Below are 12,278 nucleotides of genomic sequence, written 5' to 3'. Positions count from 1 at the left end.
AAAAAAAAAAAAAAAAAAGCGCACCTCCCAGCCTCCCGCTGGCTGCACTGCCTCTTTGGTACCTCGCAGACTTCGACAGAGTCCTGGACGGGTGCCCATTGATGTCATGGAAACACTCAAATTACTGAGAATGATTCATGTCTATGCTGGTCTCTTATCCTCCCCCACACAAACAGGAGTAGATTTTTAACCCTGACAACTTGTAATTTGCAGTGCGTTTATTTTTGTATCTGGATAAATATTTTTTAACAAGCAAAATTAAGATTAAGCAGTCTGTATCTGATATGATAGTAAAGAATGCTGGGCCCATGTAACCAAGAGTACTTTGGGGAATCTATGCAGCATGAATTCATATTCTTCTCATCTTTCCCTCCTCCTTCTCTCCCTTCCTACCCGCTTGCTCTTTCCATTCTGCCTTCCCTCTCTTTATTTCTCTCCTTTCCTTTCACTTCTCTCTCCCATTTATTCTCATTCATATTCTTATATTCTTCTCCTCCCTCCCTCCCTTTCTCTCTCTCTCTTCCTCTCTTCCCCCTTCTCATCCTTACTATATGCACTAACATTCTAGCTTTAAAATAGTAAATGGAATAGCTCTAACTTAAATATATATCTAAATTGAGACAAATTCTGATAGAAAAATTCATCTCTCTGAGGTATATGTGCTGGATTCGAGTTGGGAAATAATGCCAGGTGGTGCAATTCTGCAGGGGATAGCTTCAGTCATCCCTTCCAGAGAAGGAAATAGATAGCCTTCCCTTCTTCAAACTGCATTTTACATTCAATTTTTAGAAATTACCCAAAACAGGGTCCTAGATGTTTAATTTCCTAGGAAGTCAGGGAATACTCTACAATATCTGTCTGTCTGTCTGTCTTTCTGTCTATCAAGTATCTACCTACCTACCTACCTACCTACCTACCTATCTATCATCTATCTATCTATCACCTATCTTTCTACCTTTTTGCCTGTCTCTTTACCTACCTCTCTACCTGCCTTTCTAGTTGTTAAATAAGTGAATATAGTGTCAAAGTTAATTACGGTGCAGTTGTATTGAAGCTTTTAGGATGCAAGAGCTTAATGAGAGTTGCATGTCATTTGATTGCTTATAAAGGTTGAGTCTTTTTGTTAGTGATATTTGTAAAGAGAAGTTAAAGGGTATCTATAGGTTATATTTGACTTACACAGAAGAGTAACAAATATATCTGTATGACCATTTGTACTGCCGAAAAGGTAAATGAACCTTTTCTTCAGTGTAAAATCCTCATACAATTAAAGTTATTCTCTTAGATCTCCCAAGACCGACAGTTTGTGACATGATATCCTGTTTCATTAGAATTGAAACTGATATGGGCATTGATTTTCTACTTTGCACTGAGCTCTATACCAGAAATGAGGTATGGGGATATTTTCTCAAGTTTGAGATTCATTGAAATCAGTAGAAAAGTTAATACTGGGGGACAGAGGGTTAATTTTAAGACTCGGGTATGGCTTTCTTTGAAAATCATCTTCCATTTTATATATATAGTGACTTAGATACAAGGTACACTTTTGAACAGATATAAGATTTATTAACGATGCATTCTGTGTGTGGTGTCAGGAAGGCATAAAATTACAACATTGTTATCGAACTAAAAGATAAAAGAATGACTACTTTTACTTTTAGCATTTTTGTTGCCTTGGGTTGAGAGGGGAAATTTTGGGAGTTGTAAACTTTAGACAGATACCTATTTATCCCCTCAAAATACTAGTTTTGAATTTTCCCATTGAACAAAGAATAGTGTAGTCCTAGGTGTAAAGTACAATGTTCCTTTAAACTCTAGTCCCTAAGAAAGTATACTATCCTTGAGTCTCAGGTGGGGTGGGGTTCATGTTCTGGATCCTGGGCCATGTCACTAGCCCCTTTTAATGTCCTGGTATGGATCAATTTTCTGTGATGACTCCTCCTATGTCACTAACTAAACTCAACTGCTTAGATCTCTTGTAATGTGGTTTCATTGTCTTCCTTGCTAATTATTAAAGCTAAACATACTTTTAAAAGAAACAAATGAGCAGCCTTAATTTTACCCTTTGATGTGATCACATAGCATCTGAGGCTGTATGCATCTCTGTAAAGCTGTCTACAGATAAAAAATTGTGTTGTTTGAATGGGAACAAGATCTTCACATTCTATTATCTCATGTCCTGCTGGACCTATGGGTAGAATATGAACTTGGGTTCAGAGTGGGCAATTTTTCAAAAATCCTCTTTCCCAAATGTAAATTTCATCATCCTGATCGTGATGTGATTTACTCCTGGGAAAGGGAGTTTAAAAACAAAAAGAGAGAGAAAGAGATAGAGTCCCAGAATTTTGAATAGTTTCTTTGCTGTATTCACCATCTGGAAAGCCTTGATTGATTAGCTTTGGCCTCACCATTAAGTGTCAATATAATCAATGGGAATTACTAGACTAGGGTCATTACATAGATAATTTGCCTGCTGTGTAAATAAAAATGAAATTGTTTAAATTTTGTGAGAGAGAAAGAAAGTGAAAATAAGGAACAAATTGTTTGTTAGAGAAAGTGGAGGCCATTGGAATGACAGTTTTTGGAAGTGTGGAGCAGTTTGGCTAAGAATAGGAATGAAGGATATTTTTTTCCAGTTTATCATAGCCAGAGTGAGGAAGTGTTATTCCTTCTCTTGCTTGCATACATTGCCAGTAGTGCCTACTTTACGTATGTAAACATCGGAGAAGAGAGGTAGATGTCTGTTACCTGGAAGAGATTTTTTTTAAAAGGAAAAACACAATTTATAGTTTTTTGTTTGTTTGTTTGTTTTTCTCTTGGCAGGTAAAACAGAAAGGGGCTCATACTCATCTTATGGGAGAGAATCAAACTTACAGGGTTGCCACCAGGTAAGTGAGAATCTCGCGTGGGGAAGGGGTGAGAGAATTAACCTGGTGGATCAGTTTGTTTTGTAAATTAGATCATACATTTTAGACCGTGAGACTAAGATGCCCTGAAAGTCTGCCGATGCCTCTTTCTTTTAAAAAGTAATGAAGTGACACAGAGCTTGGAAGTGATAAACACCTCATCTTTAGATCTTTGGCATATCAGAACTACATTCACTGGCTTGTTTTTATTTTTTAATCCATCAGCCGGTACCAGTGGCACTGTTTGCAAACCAGCGATGTCGGTTAAAGTGGTTCTCTCAAAAGAGTTTATTTGCAATTAAGAACTTAAGAATTTCTTACACTGGAAATACTTTGTGTAGCCATTTGTCAGACCTGGGTTCGGGTGGCTATTGCCCTAAATTATAGTTTTCATAGGGGCTGTATGATGTTGTGTGAAAACAGGGTTGTATTGAGGGATAAAAATGTCTGTGAAAATATGATTTGTTGTCCCTTTTTGTTTCTGAATTGTTTTTGGCTGGAAGTCAAGGCCAGCAGGCTAACAGCAAAGCCGTCTCAAGGGAAGCATGCGTGAGCTAGAAAAATAAGAGTACTTTAATTAAATAATAAAATGCCAGTGTAATACAAAGGTACAGCATGTGTGTGTGTGTGTGTGTCTCTGTGCACTCTCCATTTGCATACTTTTAAGTCTCCAGAGAAAGCCCAGTTCTAAAAATACTATCAAGAGCCAAAAGTATAAGCTTTGTTTCAAGACAATTGAGATTTTATCGATGCTTTTTAAAAAAATTTCAGTATCGGTATTAATCATATGTTTAAAATCGTTTTCTTTCTTTTTTTTTTTTTTTTAAAGATTTAGGTTTTCTTTTTATAAATACATTGGCTTTTTACTTTGGAAAACTCTTGATAGAATTTAATAATCCTCTTTAATATTCAAAGCCTTCTAGTGTTTTATTATTCACCCAAACAGAATATATGTTCTTTCTGTGTTGGAAAGAGAATTCTTATTCTCTTGAACCCTCGCGCCCTCCAGTTTTCTTTAATGATATGGAAAAACAAAAATCCACTTAAAAATTTTAAAATGACTGTTTAATATATCCTGAAAAATGCAAGCAGTTTTAGTAATTAAATAGAGCCTGTGAAGGAGGTTTCCTTTTCGTATCAGTCATATATCACTAAAGGTGGAATTCTGCTGGGTTTTTTTTTTTTTTTTCCTGGATATATTTGCATTTTTAAAGTTTACTCCTTTGGCTCAGCCACCAATGCAGTCTTATTCAGCTTCTAAAAGATTTGTTGCAATGAGGTGCATGGTGCTTGGTTAAGAACTAACTCCTGCTGCACGAGCTGCAGACTCTAGTTCATGGCAGTTTGTTTGGAAAGAATTCTGCAGGAAAGACATTTACAGCCATTCCAGTGCAACGGAAACATCTTTGGAATGTGAGTGCAAATGTTCGGGGTAGATAGCTTGGGCGACAAGCCTCCCAGTGCCGAGTCTCTGGTGTAAAGCTCTCAATTCCTGCAGAAGAGCCTGTTCCTGTATATCTGTTTTCTGAGGGTCAAGGCAGAGGTCGTTAGAGTTTTGGGGAGAAGAAAGTTGACAACATCCTTCCTTTCTGCAGATGGTCATGGCAGAGGTCTCTGTTTTGCTGGGCCTCTTTTTCTGGTCAATGAGAGAATAGGCTTCCTCGCCCCTGTATCCTTTCTTACTAATAGGAATTGGCGTGATTCCTCACAGACACAAGATTTCCTCTGCTGAGTAAGCGCGAGGCCCCTTCACTTGTGAAAGCACCATCCAGACCGCGCGAGTCTGTCTGTGTCTGTGCGGGGGCACAGACCCTCCCTCAGTTTGTGGGAATACTTCCCTCGGGTGAAACTGAAGTTAATTTTTTTGGCACACACAAGGTGAGAAGTGGAAAGGGGCAGAGGGTGGAGTACAGAGGTGGATGGACTGGCATGTGATGGCTGAATTTCTGGGCCTGGAGAGCTTCCTTTTGAGACATTCATGTCCAGGAAAATTCTGTCGTATACAGGAGTATGATTGCATATGCTTTTCTTAAAAACTTCATAATGTAGATGTGGAGTGTGGATTCTTTCATTCTTATTTCTGCTTCATGGTTGTGAGCCTTGCAAGAACTGACTATCTCTGTGCTTAGCATGGTCTCAGCAGTATCCATAAACAGTGTGATCACTGGTGGATTAAATAAAAGAGCGAAATTTTGGAAATTCCTTGATTGAGGAAGTAGGAGCTGGAGAAGAAAAGTGTGCATATTCTGCTTTCTGTGAAATTTGAGAATAGAACAGACCATAGCGTGTTTTCCAGTGAATGGGTTTCTCTGGCCGAATTGTTTTTTTTTTTTGAATCCCTGTCTCCAATATCAGCTATGCAAACCAAAAAGAAAGGCAGAGTCTTGGTGTCTTGGGCTTCAAGTCTAAGTAGCAGATCACAGCTGAAATGATTCCTCTCTGTTTGGCAAGGTGAGTGACTTGCACGGAGGGGAAGCTTTTGTTTTCTCCATCGTGGGGCATGGGGTGGACAACCTTTAGATGACAATGCCCTAAGGGGCTCCACGAGCCGCTTTATCGTATAATAACAGTGTATCCTGTGGACTGAGGATGAGCACTTAGGATGAGCACTCTTACGTGTGAACTTGCTTATTTCAGTCCCAATAATAGCCTTTTGTTTAGTGTAGAGAAATAGTGGTGGTAAGCAACAGGTAGCTTTCAAAACACTGTCCTGACAAACATATGTATTTTGTTTCAAAAATGTATCAGGTTCAAAAATTTATATATGTATATTATGTTTCTCTTGAGGATTTAACACTAATAGTGATAGACATGTGGATATTTTTAAAAAGTGAATATTTTAGCCGAAAATCAAAAACCGGCACGTCCTTTATTATCAATTAAATTATTTTCATTAAAAATAGTAATGTGATAATATGAATTTATTAATGCACTTCTACATAAAATTATTGGAAATTATCGTGGTGACTTTTTCAGACTTTTGAAATTGTATAGAAAATTAACCAAAAGACAAACCAAAGCAGCCAAACGGACTTTTTTTAGTTCTCACTAAATATGGCAAAACTAATTTAAATCAAATTGGGGTACGGAAATCACACCCAGGCTTAAAATGTTCATGCCAAATTGCAACTTCCTACTACTTTTACTGGCAGAGAAAATAAAATTTATAATGGAAAGTCTGACAGAAATAAAAATGAGCGGAAATAAAGTTTTTCTCAAGATAGTCCAACCTTAATATGATAATCAATAGCTAATATAACGAATGAGCATGACTGCAGAGGACAGAAGGAAAAAAAAAATGCCGTTTGCTTTTGGCCTCTTCTGCTGATTTGAATAGGATGTTTGGCGATTGCAAACTTTTTTTTTTTTTTTATCTTGCTGAGATCTGTTTTTGAATGAGATGATGATGTCAACACAAATGATTGTTATTAAGGCAGAAGTTTTCCCCTTAAATGGAAATTCAGCATTGATTATCAGGAATTGTTTGTTTTTCCTTTCTGGGATGTAGCCCAAGTCTAAAGCAATGGTTTTATTATTAATAGCTCCTGAACAAGGTGTGTGTGTGTGTGTGTGTGTGTGTGTGTGTGTGTGAGTGATATGGAAAGCTGGGCCCTATCTGAGACCCGTTAAGTTCGATTCTTATGAGTTGGGCCTTAGCTTTTCCCCCAAGTGATTCTAATGTGCAGCTAGGTTTGGTGATTTCCTAGAATGTTCTATGGGAGTATACTGTATTTTAAAGATTTGTGTTCAAAATCTGGTATTATTATTGACCTTGAAAAAGCTTTCAGACTACTTGCCTTAATTTGATTATTCAAGACATGGAAATATATGGCATCTATACTTCATTTAACAGTGAAAATTAGTAATATGCTGAAAATCAGTAAAAATTAGTGAAAATTAGTAATATGCTGAAAATCAGTAAAATGTCTTGAAATCTTTATACAAAATTCCATAACTGAATGTCCCAGTCCATATCTTGTTTTCTCTAGTGAAGTCCAAGGCTTTAACCTCATCCACATTCTTTTTCTTTCTCAGCAAATAATCAAATAGGTCTGTGCTGATAAAGTTATTTGATGTTTAGATCGTAAAAACCAGCGGGATTTAAGAATTAGGCCTAATCTTGAATACCTTTGTTAAATTTCAGAAACTTTGAAGCTATTGAGGAAACAGACTTTATATATTATTTAGTTTCCTCATAAACCTAGTCATTTTTGATTCATTGAAATTAAATGTAGAATTGGTTCTGAAACATACTACACATATTTTTCTTTGAATTATTTTTATTTTTGATACAAAATGAATGATAAATTACTTAATTATAAAATTTTTGTCCCCTTTAACTTTTTCTTAACTAAAGTCATAATAAAAAAGGTATAAGCATAAAAGACATGAAATCCTTTTTCTTTGTTAGGTCTCGTGTAAGCAGAAATGCTTCTTGTTTTTAATTTGACATTAGGCTTAAGTGTTTATTCACAGTGTGCAGTAATTCAGTCCAGGTCCTGCGCATTCTTCCTGGGACCCTCTGCCGTCCATGGACTGCGCTATGTGCTGTGCTTATGCACTGCTGTAGCGCTCCGCTTCACTTCATAGTGCTTTTAAAATTTACCATTATTTATGTCTATCGAATGCTGGTTTCCAGCAGGATTCTGTAAATCCCTGGAAGGCAGGGGCCATGTCAGCTTTATCTTGAGCTGGGGGGACTCTGTGCCCAGCCTAGTGAGGACTGTAATGACCTAATGTTTACTTCTCCAGCATCACTTTTAGGAACCATCTCGAAAGTAAAGTCTCAACAATGTACGAGAACCACATAGTGAGCCTCATTTTCATGCCTACGGAAACCAGAAAATCATACCCTCTCAAAGAAAGTCCTTAACTTGCTATACGGACCCTAGAGTGACCCAGAGACCCTATCATGGAGAATCCCTTGTCACTCACTTTCTAGGAGCTGAGCACTAGCCTGGTGGCCTCACTGTTCTAGGCCTGTACATTCCGAAAAGAGTCAGTGAGGGAATTATGGATGTTCTGTATTTCTGGTGGATGTGTTGTTGGAACCAAAGGTCAGAACTCAGGCCTGTCCTTTTTGAATGTGCTAGTGTGGATGGTGGGACAGAATATTTAAAATTCTGACAGTTCCAGATATCACAGGGCCTGAGTTGACGGTGCGTATGCCATTGTGACTCTGGCTCTGAGCGCTGTTTGTCGAGCAGCAGCACGTTTGTTTTAGAGCATAGCTGTGGGTGTACCCCTCTCCCAGCAGCCACCCAAGACCCACCGTAGGGGATGATGGAGCCATTCTTTCATTGCTTTGGTTAACAGATATTTATTGGCCCTCTAGTGATGTTTTAGGTACTATGGAGAAAAACAAAGGAAAGCTCATCTGGATATTAATGGGGAGAATCAAGCTCCATGTATCTAATTAAAACATTTTTTTAATCTTATAGTATATATTTTCAAATACTCACAAAAGTTGAAAAAAACTTTTGAAGAAAGGCATATACTCACCATTACGTTAAATTGTTTTTAATATTTGTTATATTTTAATGTGCATATAGATATATATACATATTTTTCAGTGAATGATTTTTAAATGGCAGATCTAATAAAATTTCACCTCTAAATTTTTTTATCATGTATGTCTTAAAATTAAGAACACGTGCCTATTTAACTAAAAATATGATCATCACCCCTAACAAAATTAACAATAGTTTCCTAATTTAATACCCAGTCTGTATTCAGATTTCTTCAATTGTCTCATGAAAATGTCTTTAATAGCTTTTTTTTGGCATTGCATTTATGCATGATATTTGGTTTCTGTGTCTTTTTATAATTTCTTTTCTACTAGAGCAATTTCTATAATTTTTTTGAATGATTATTTTCCTTAAAGTGATGAGGCCAGTTGTTTTGAAAAATATGCCCTCCCTTCTAGAATTGTCGGATTGTTTCTTTGTGGTGCCGTTTAATTTGTTACTCAGTATCACTTGTCTTGCCTACAAACTGAAAATTAGGTCTAAAGTCTTATTCTGATGAAAGACATTTTTGGCCTGAGTATTTCATAGATGATGCTATGTGCTGCATATTGCATTCCATCCAGACACATATAATGTCAAGTTATGTTGCTATTGGTAATGCTAACTTTAATCACTTGGTAAAAATGGTACCCTCTACCCTCCTCCCCCTTCTCTCCCTTGTAAATAAATCTTTCCCTTCTGCAATTAGCCAACAATCTCTGTGTTGATACTTCATCATTGGGCAGTTATCCTTATTCCCCAACAAGCTTTGACCTGTTGGTTTTAGCATGCATTAATGAAGCTTGCCTGAATCAGAGGTTTTTGAACTAGTGATTTTTTAAACTCCATCATTCGTTTTATATTTATAGCTATCATTCTTCTGTAAAGAACTTTCTTTCATTGTTCATTTTAGCATTGTCAATTTAAGTGCTTCATACATATACAAGTATAATGTTAATAATCTTTGCATTAAATATGGTCCCTTATCTGGAGAATACTGGGAGCCTTAAAGCCTTCTTCAAATCTCTTAAGATATATTGATAAGAAAAGTAGTTATGGCTCAGGCTAATGGTTAGAAGAACTTTAATTGCAAGAGGAAGAAGGTGATTATAGGTATGTTTCCTTGCAAACTAAACTCTAGTATTTTTTAATTTTCTTTTTTTGTTGTTGTTGAAATTTGGAACTTTGCGATAATCTCTGTACCTCTAGCGGAGAGATTAATGTTGCCACAAGCACTGGAGTTTCTGTAGGTTCTCATTTGCCCCTCTAATTTTAGTAATTATTCTTAAAGTTCTCACAAGGTTGACCATCGGTGGCTGACCGACGGAATCTAGTGGGTGATGTGATGTTCAGTGAAGTTGCTCTATCTATGATCTTTGAGAGCACAGCTCCAGCCCCTTCCCCAGTCCTGTCACAACCCACGCATGGCTGATGACTGAATGTCAAAATGAATAAATATCTAAGGGTTCGTTCAGGCTTAATTTCGAGGAAGGCTAGAGGACTAATATTAGGTGCCAGTATAAACTTCCAAGGCCATTATTATAATTCTCAATTAATAACTAAGAAAATGATGCTCAGAGAAGTAAAGCAAGACAACCCAAGGTCCAACCCCACGTAAGTTTCAGAGCCAGGCTTTGAACGCTAAAACGTCTGATTTTAAAGCCAGTGCTTGTCCAACTGGGGTTTCCTGCTGTCCGAGCGCCCGATGAGGTATCTGGGCTCAGAGGTCGGTGTTAGAGCCCATCAGGAAAACCACTTTGGGGAGCTTCTGGCCCCACTGCAGACCCGGGCCTAACACGGTGCGGAACGGAGGAGCTTCACTCAGGTCTGCTCTGGGTGGACTAGAATTCTGAATGCAGTTGGTGCGGGGAGGCAAAGAAGTGGGGGCACACTGCTCCTGAACACTCAGCCTTTTTTTTTTTTAAGTAAACCACATGTGTCTATATGAATAAATATTCTTTAACATCCTCAGAATTAGCATATGCAATTTAATTAAAATCAATGAAGATTTTCTGTGAAAACGGGTAGAATATGCCAGTTCACATTTTAGCATGAATACTTGCTTAAAAATGTGTCGATTATATTTGGGCCTTGCTTTTTGTGCAATGCGGGCTGAATATGGTTTGCTATTACACAAATTTGGGTTCATCATAGATCCAATTATTCTTCCAAAAATACAAGAACTACTTAGATGATATTCTGAAATAATACCTTTGACAAGCTCTTAAATGTGACCCAATGATTTTTTAATGATGGCATTTAACTCATATATTGTGAAATATACGAAATGACAAGCATGTGTTAGAAGCATAGGCAAGTTTTATCCAATAAACAGTTCAAGACAGCTAGTGCATAAAAAAAAAACATTGAAATTGCTTTCAGATGATTTTTCTGAGACACCAAAGAAATAGAGTTCTGTTATCCAAACTGAAATTTCTCCAGAATCTTGAAATTAACTTCTGTCTTCTTATGAAAAGTATTCAGAGGTTTTAATAACTACTAATAATTAGGACTACAGTTCATCTCTATATTTTTGATATGTAAAACAGAAAGAAGAAAACCAATTAATGACCAGACAATTTAACACTAAGATACACTTGATAAAATTTAATGTTGAAATATATCTGCGCATCACATAGAAATCTGTATAGCCCTATAGCTTCTTTCCATAAGAAAGATAATATACTCACACAATTCAGCATCAGGAAAACTTTTCAATATGAAATGACAGAAATATTTATTCCTTTGTCTATGGTCATGCTTGAAATGGTTCCATCATTAAGAAAATATCTCCCGAAACTCTTACAATTGAAACCCAAGTTAAAATAGTGGGAGCACTGCAAGCTATCAACAAAACCCCATAACTGTTTTAGAAATAAATATGTCAGAAAGGGTCAGGTAGTGAGTCTGCTGCTGTGCCTGGTAGTGGTACCCTGTTTAGAACTGAGGAAACTCATCCTTTGACAAAGTGTGTGTGTTCTGGAGGTTTATGTGGATTTCTTGACATATGCTTTTACTCACAGATAAACTAAACTGAGCTTTCTAAAGCAGGGACCTTTTATGTTCAGTGTGTTATTTATTATCTAATGGAAGTGGTTTCCTGGGAAAAGAAATCCAGCAAGAATACATAGTTGCATTTGCTTTAACATTTCTAACACAAAAGTGTTCTTTCATGGTATGGCACTTATTTTTTGTCTGACATTTTTGTACTTCGTTAATAAAGGGAGAAGTCATATTTTGGTGGGATAGCATCTTTAGCCTGGCACTTCCCCAGATTTTACTGAATAGCGTATATATCACCAATGTTATATTCTTATGGTTTTTAATAAAATCTATATATCCCTTGATTCCGTTAACTTATCTTTTCAAAAGATATTTTCCGGTGAAGGATTTCTGTGACTTTTAAAAATAACTAGGTGTATCTTTTTTTCAACCCACCTCAAAGCCACGTTTATGTGAATTTGGAACAATGACAATTCAATAATAAAGTAATTAAGGAAGGACATCATCGAGGTTTTCAAGCAGTGGCCATCTTCTAGAGCTCTAGATGTGGGGGTATCTGTGCATCGGGGTTTGACTGTGCATGCACACAGAATAACCCAAGCTCATTTGTACCGTGATAATGAACAGCAGGGCACTGAATCTTTCCAGTTTTATTGGTATTGTATACAGTAAGTTATTAAATTCCATCTCTGTAATACACCTGCAGTAAAGTAACAAAACATTGCTGCACTTAAGGAACATGTGTGTGTGGTACAATGCCCTCCCCTGTCATTTCACCCCCCCCCACCACCGCTTACGGATTTCAAGATCCATTGTATATATTCCCTTGAGCCCCCCTCTAATAATCGAGACACATCTGCCA

At 37.0% G+C, this 12,278-nt stretch overlaps 1 protein-coding gene across 8 annotated transcripts in view; it reads left to right on the top strand.

The window, feature by feature from the left end:
* TCF4 (transcription factor 4) overlaps positions 1-12,278 on the top strand; it is a 344,189-nt gene that overhangs the window by 172,569 nt on the left and 159,342 nt on the right. For all 8 annotated transcript variants that reach the window (XM_025048142.1, XM_015590849.2, XM_015590847.2 and 5 more), the window contains one exon: positions 2,824-2,888. In XM_025048142.1, coding sequence (XP_024903910.1) covers positions 2,824-2,888 — 65 coding nt within the window. The remainder of the gene's footprint in view (positions 1-2,823; positions 2,889-12,278) is intronic.

Source organism: Pteropus alecto, unplaced genomic scaffold, assembly GCF_000325575.1.
Source record: "Pteropus alecto unplaced genomic scaffold, ASM32557v1 scaffold14, whole genome shotgun sequence".
Taxonomy (NCBI): domain Eukaryota; kingdom Metazoa; phylum Chordata; class Mammalia; order Chiroptera; family Pteropodidae; genus Pteropus; species Pteropus alecto.
Note: the sequence above shows the minus strand (reverse complement) of the source record. Positions and strands in the feature narration are given on the sequence as shown.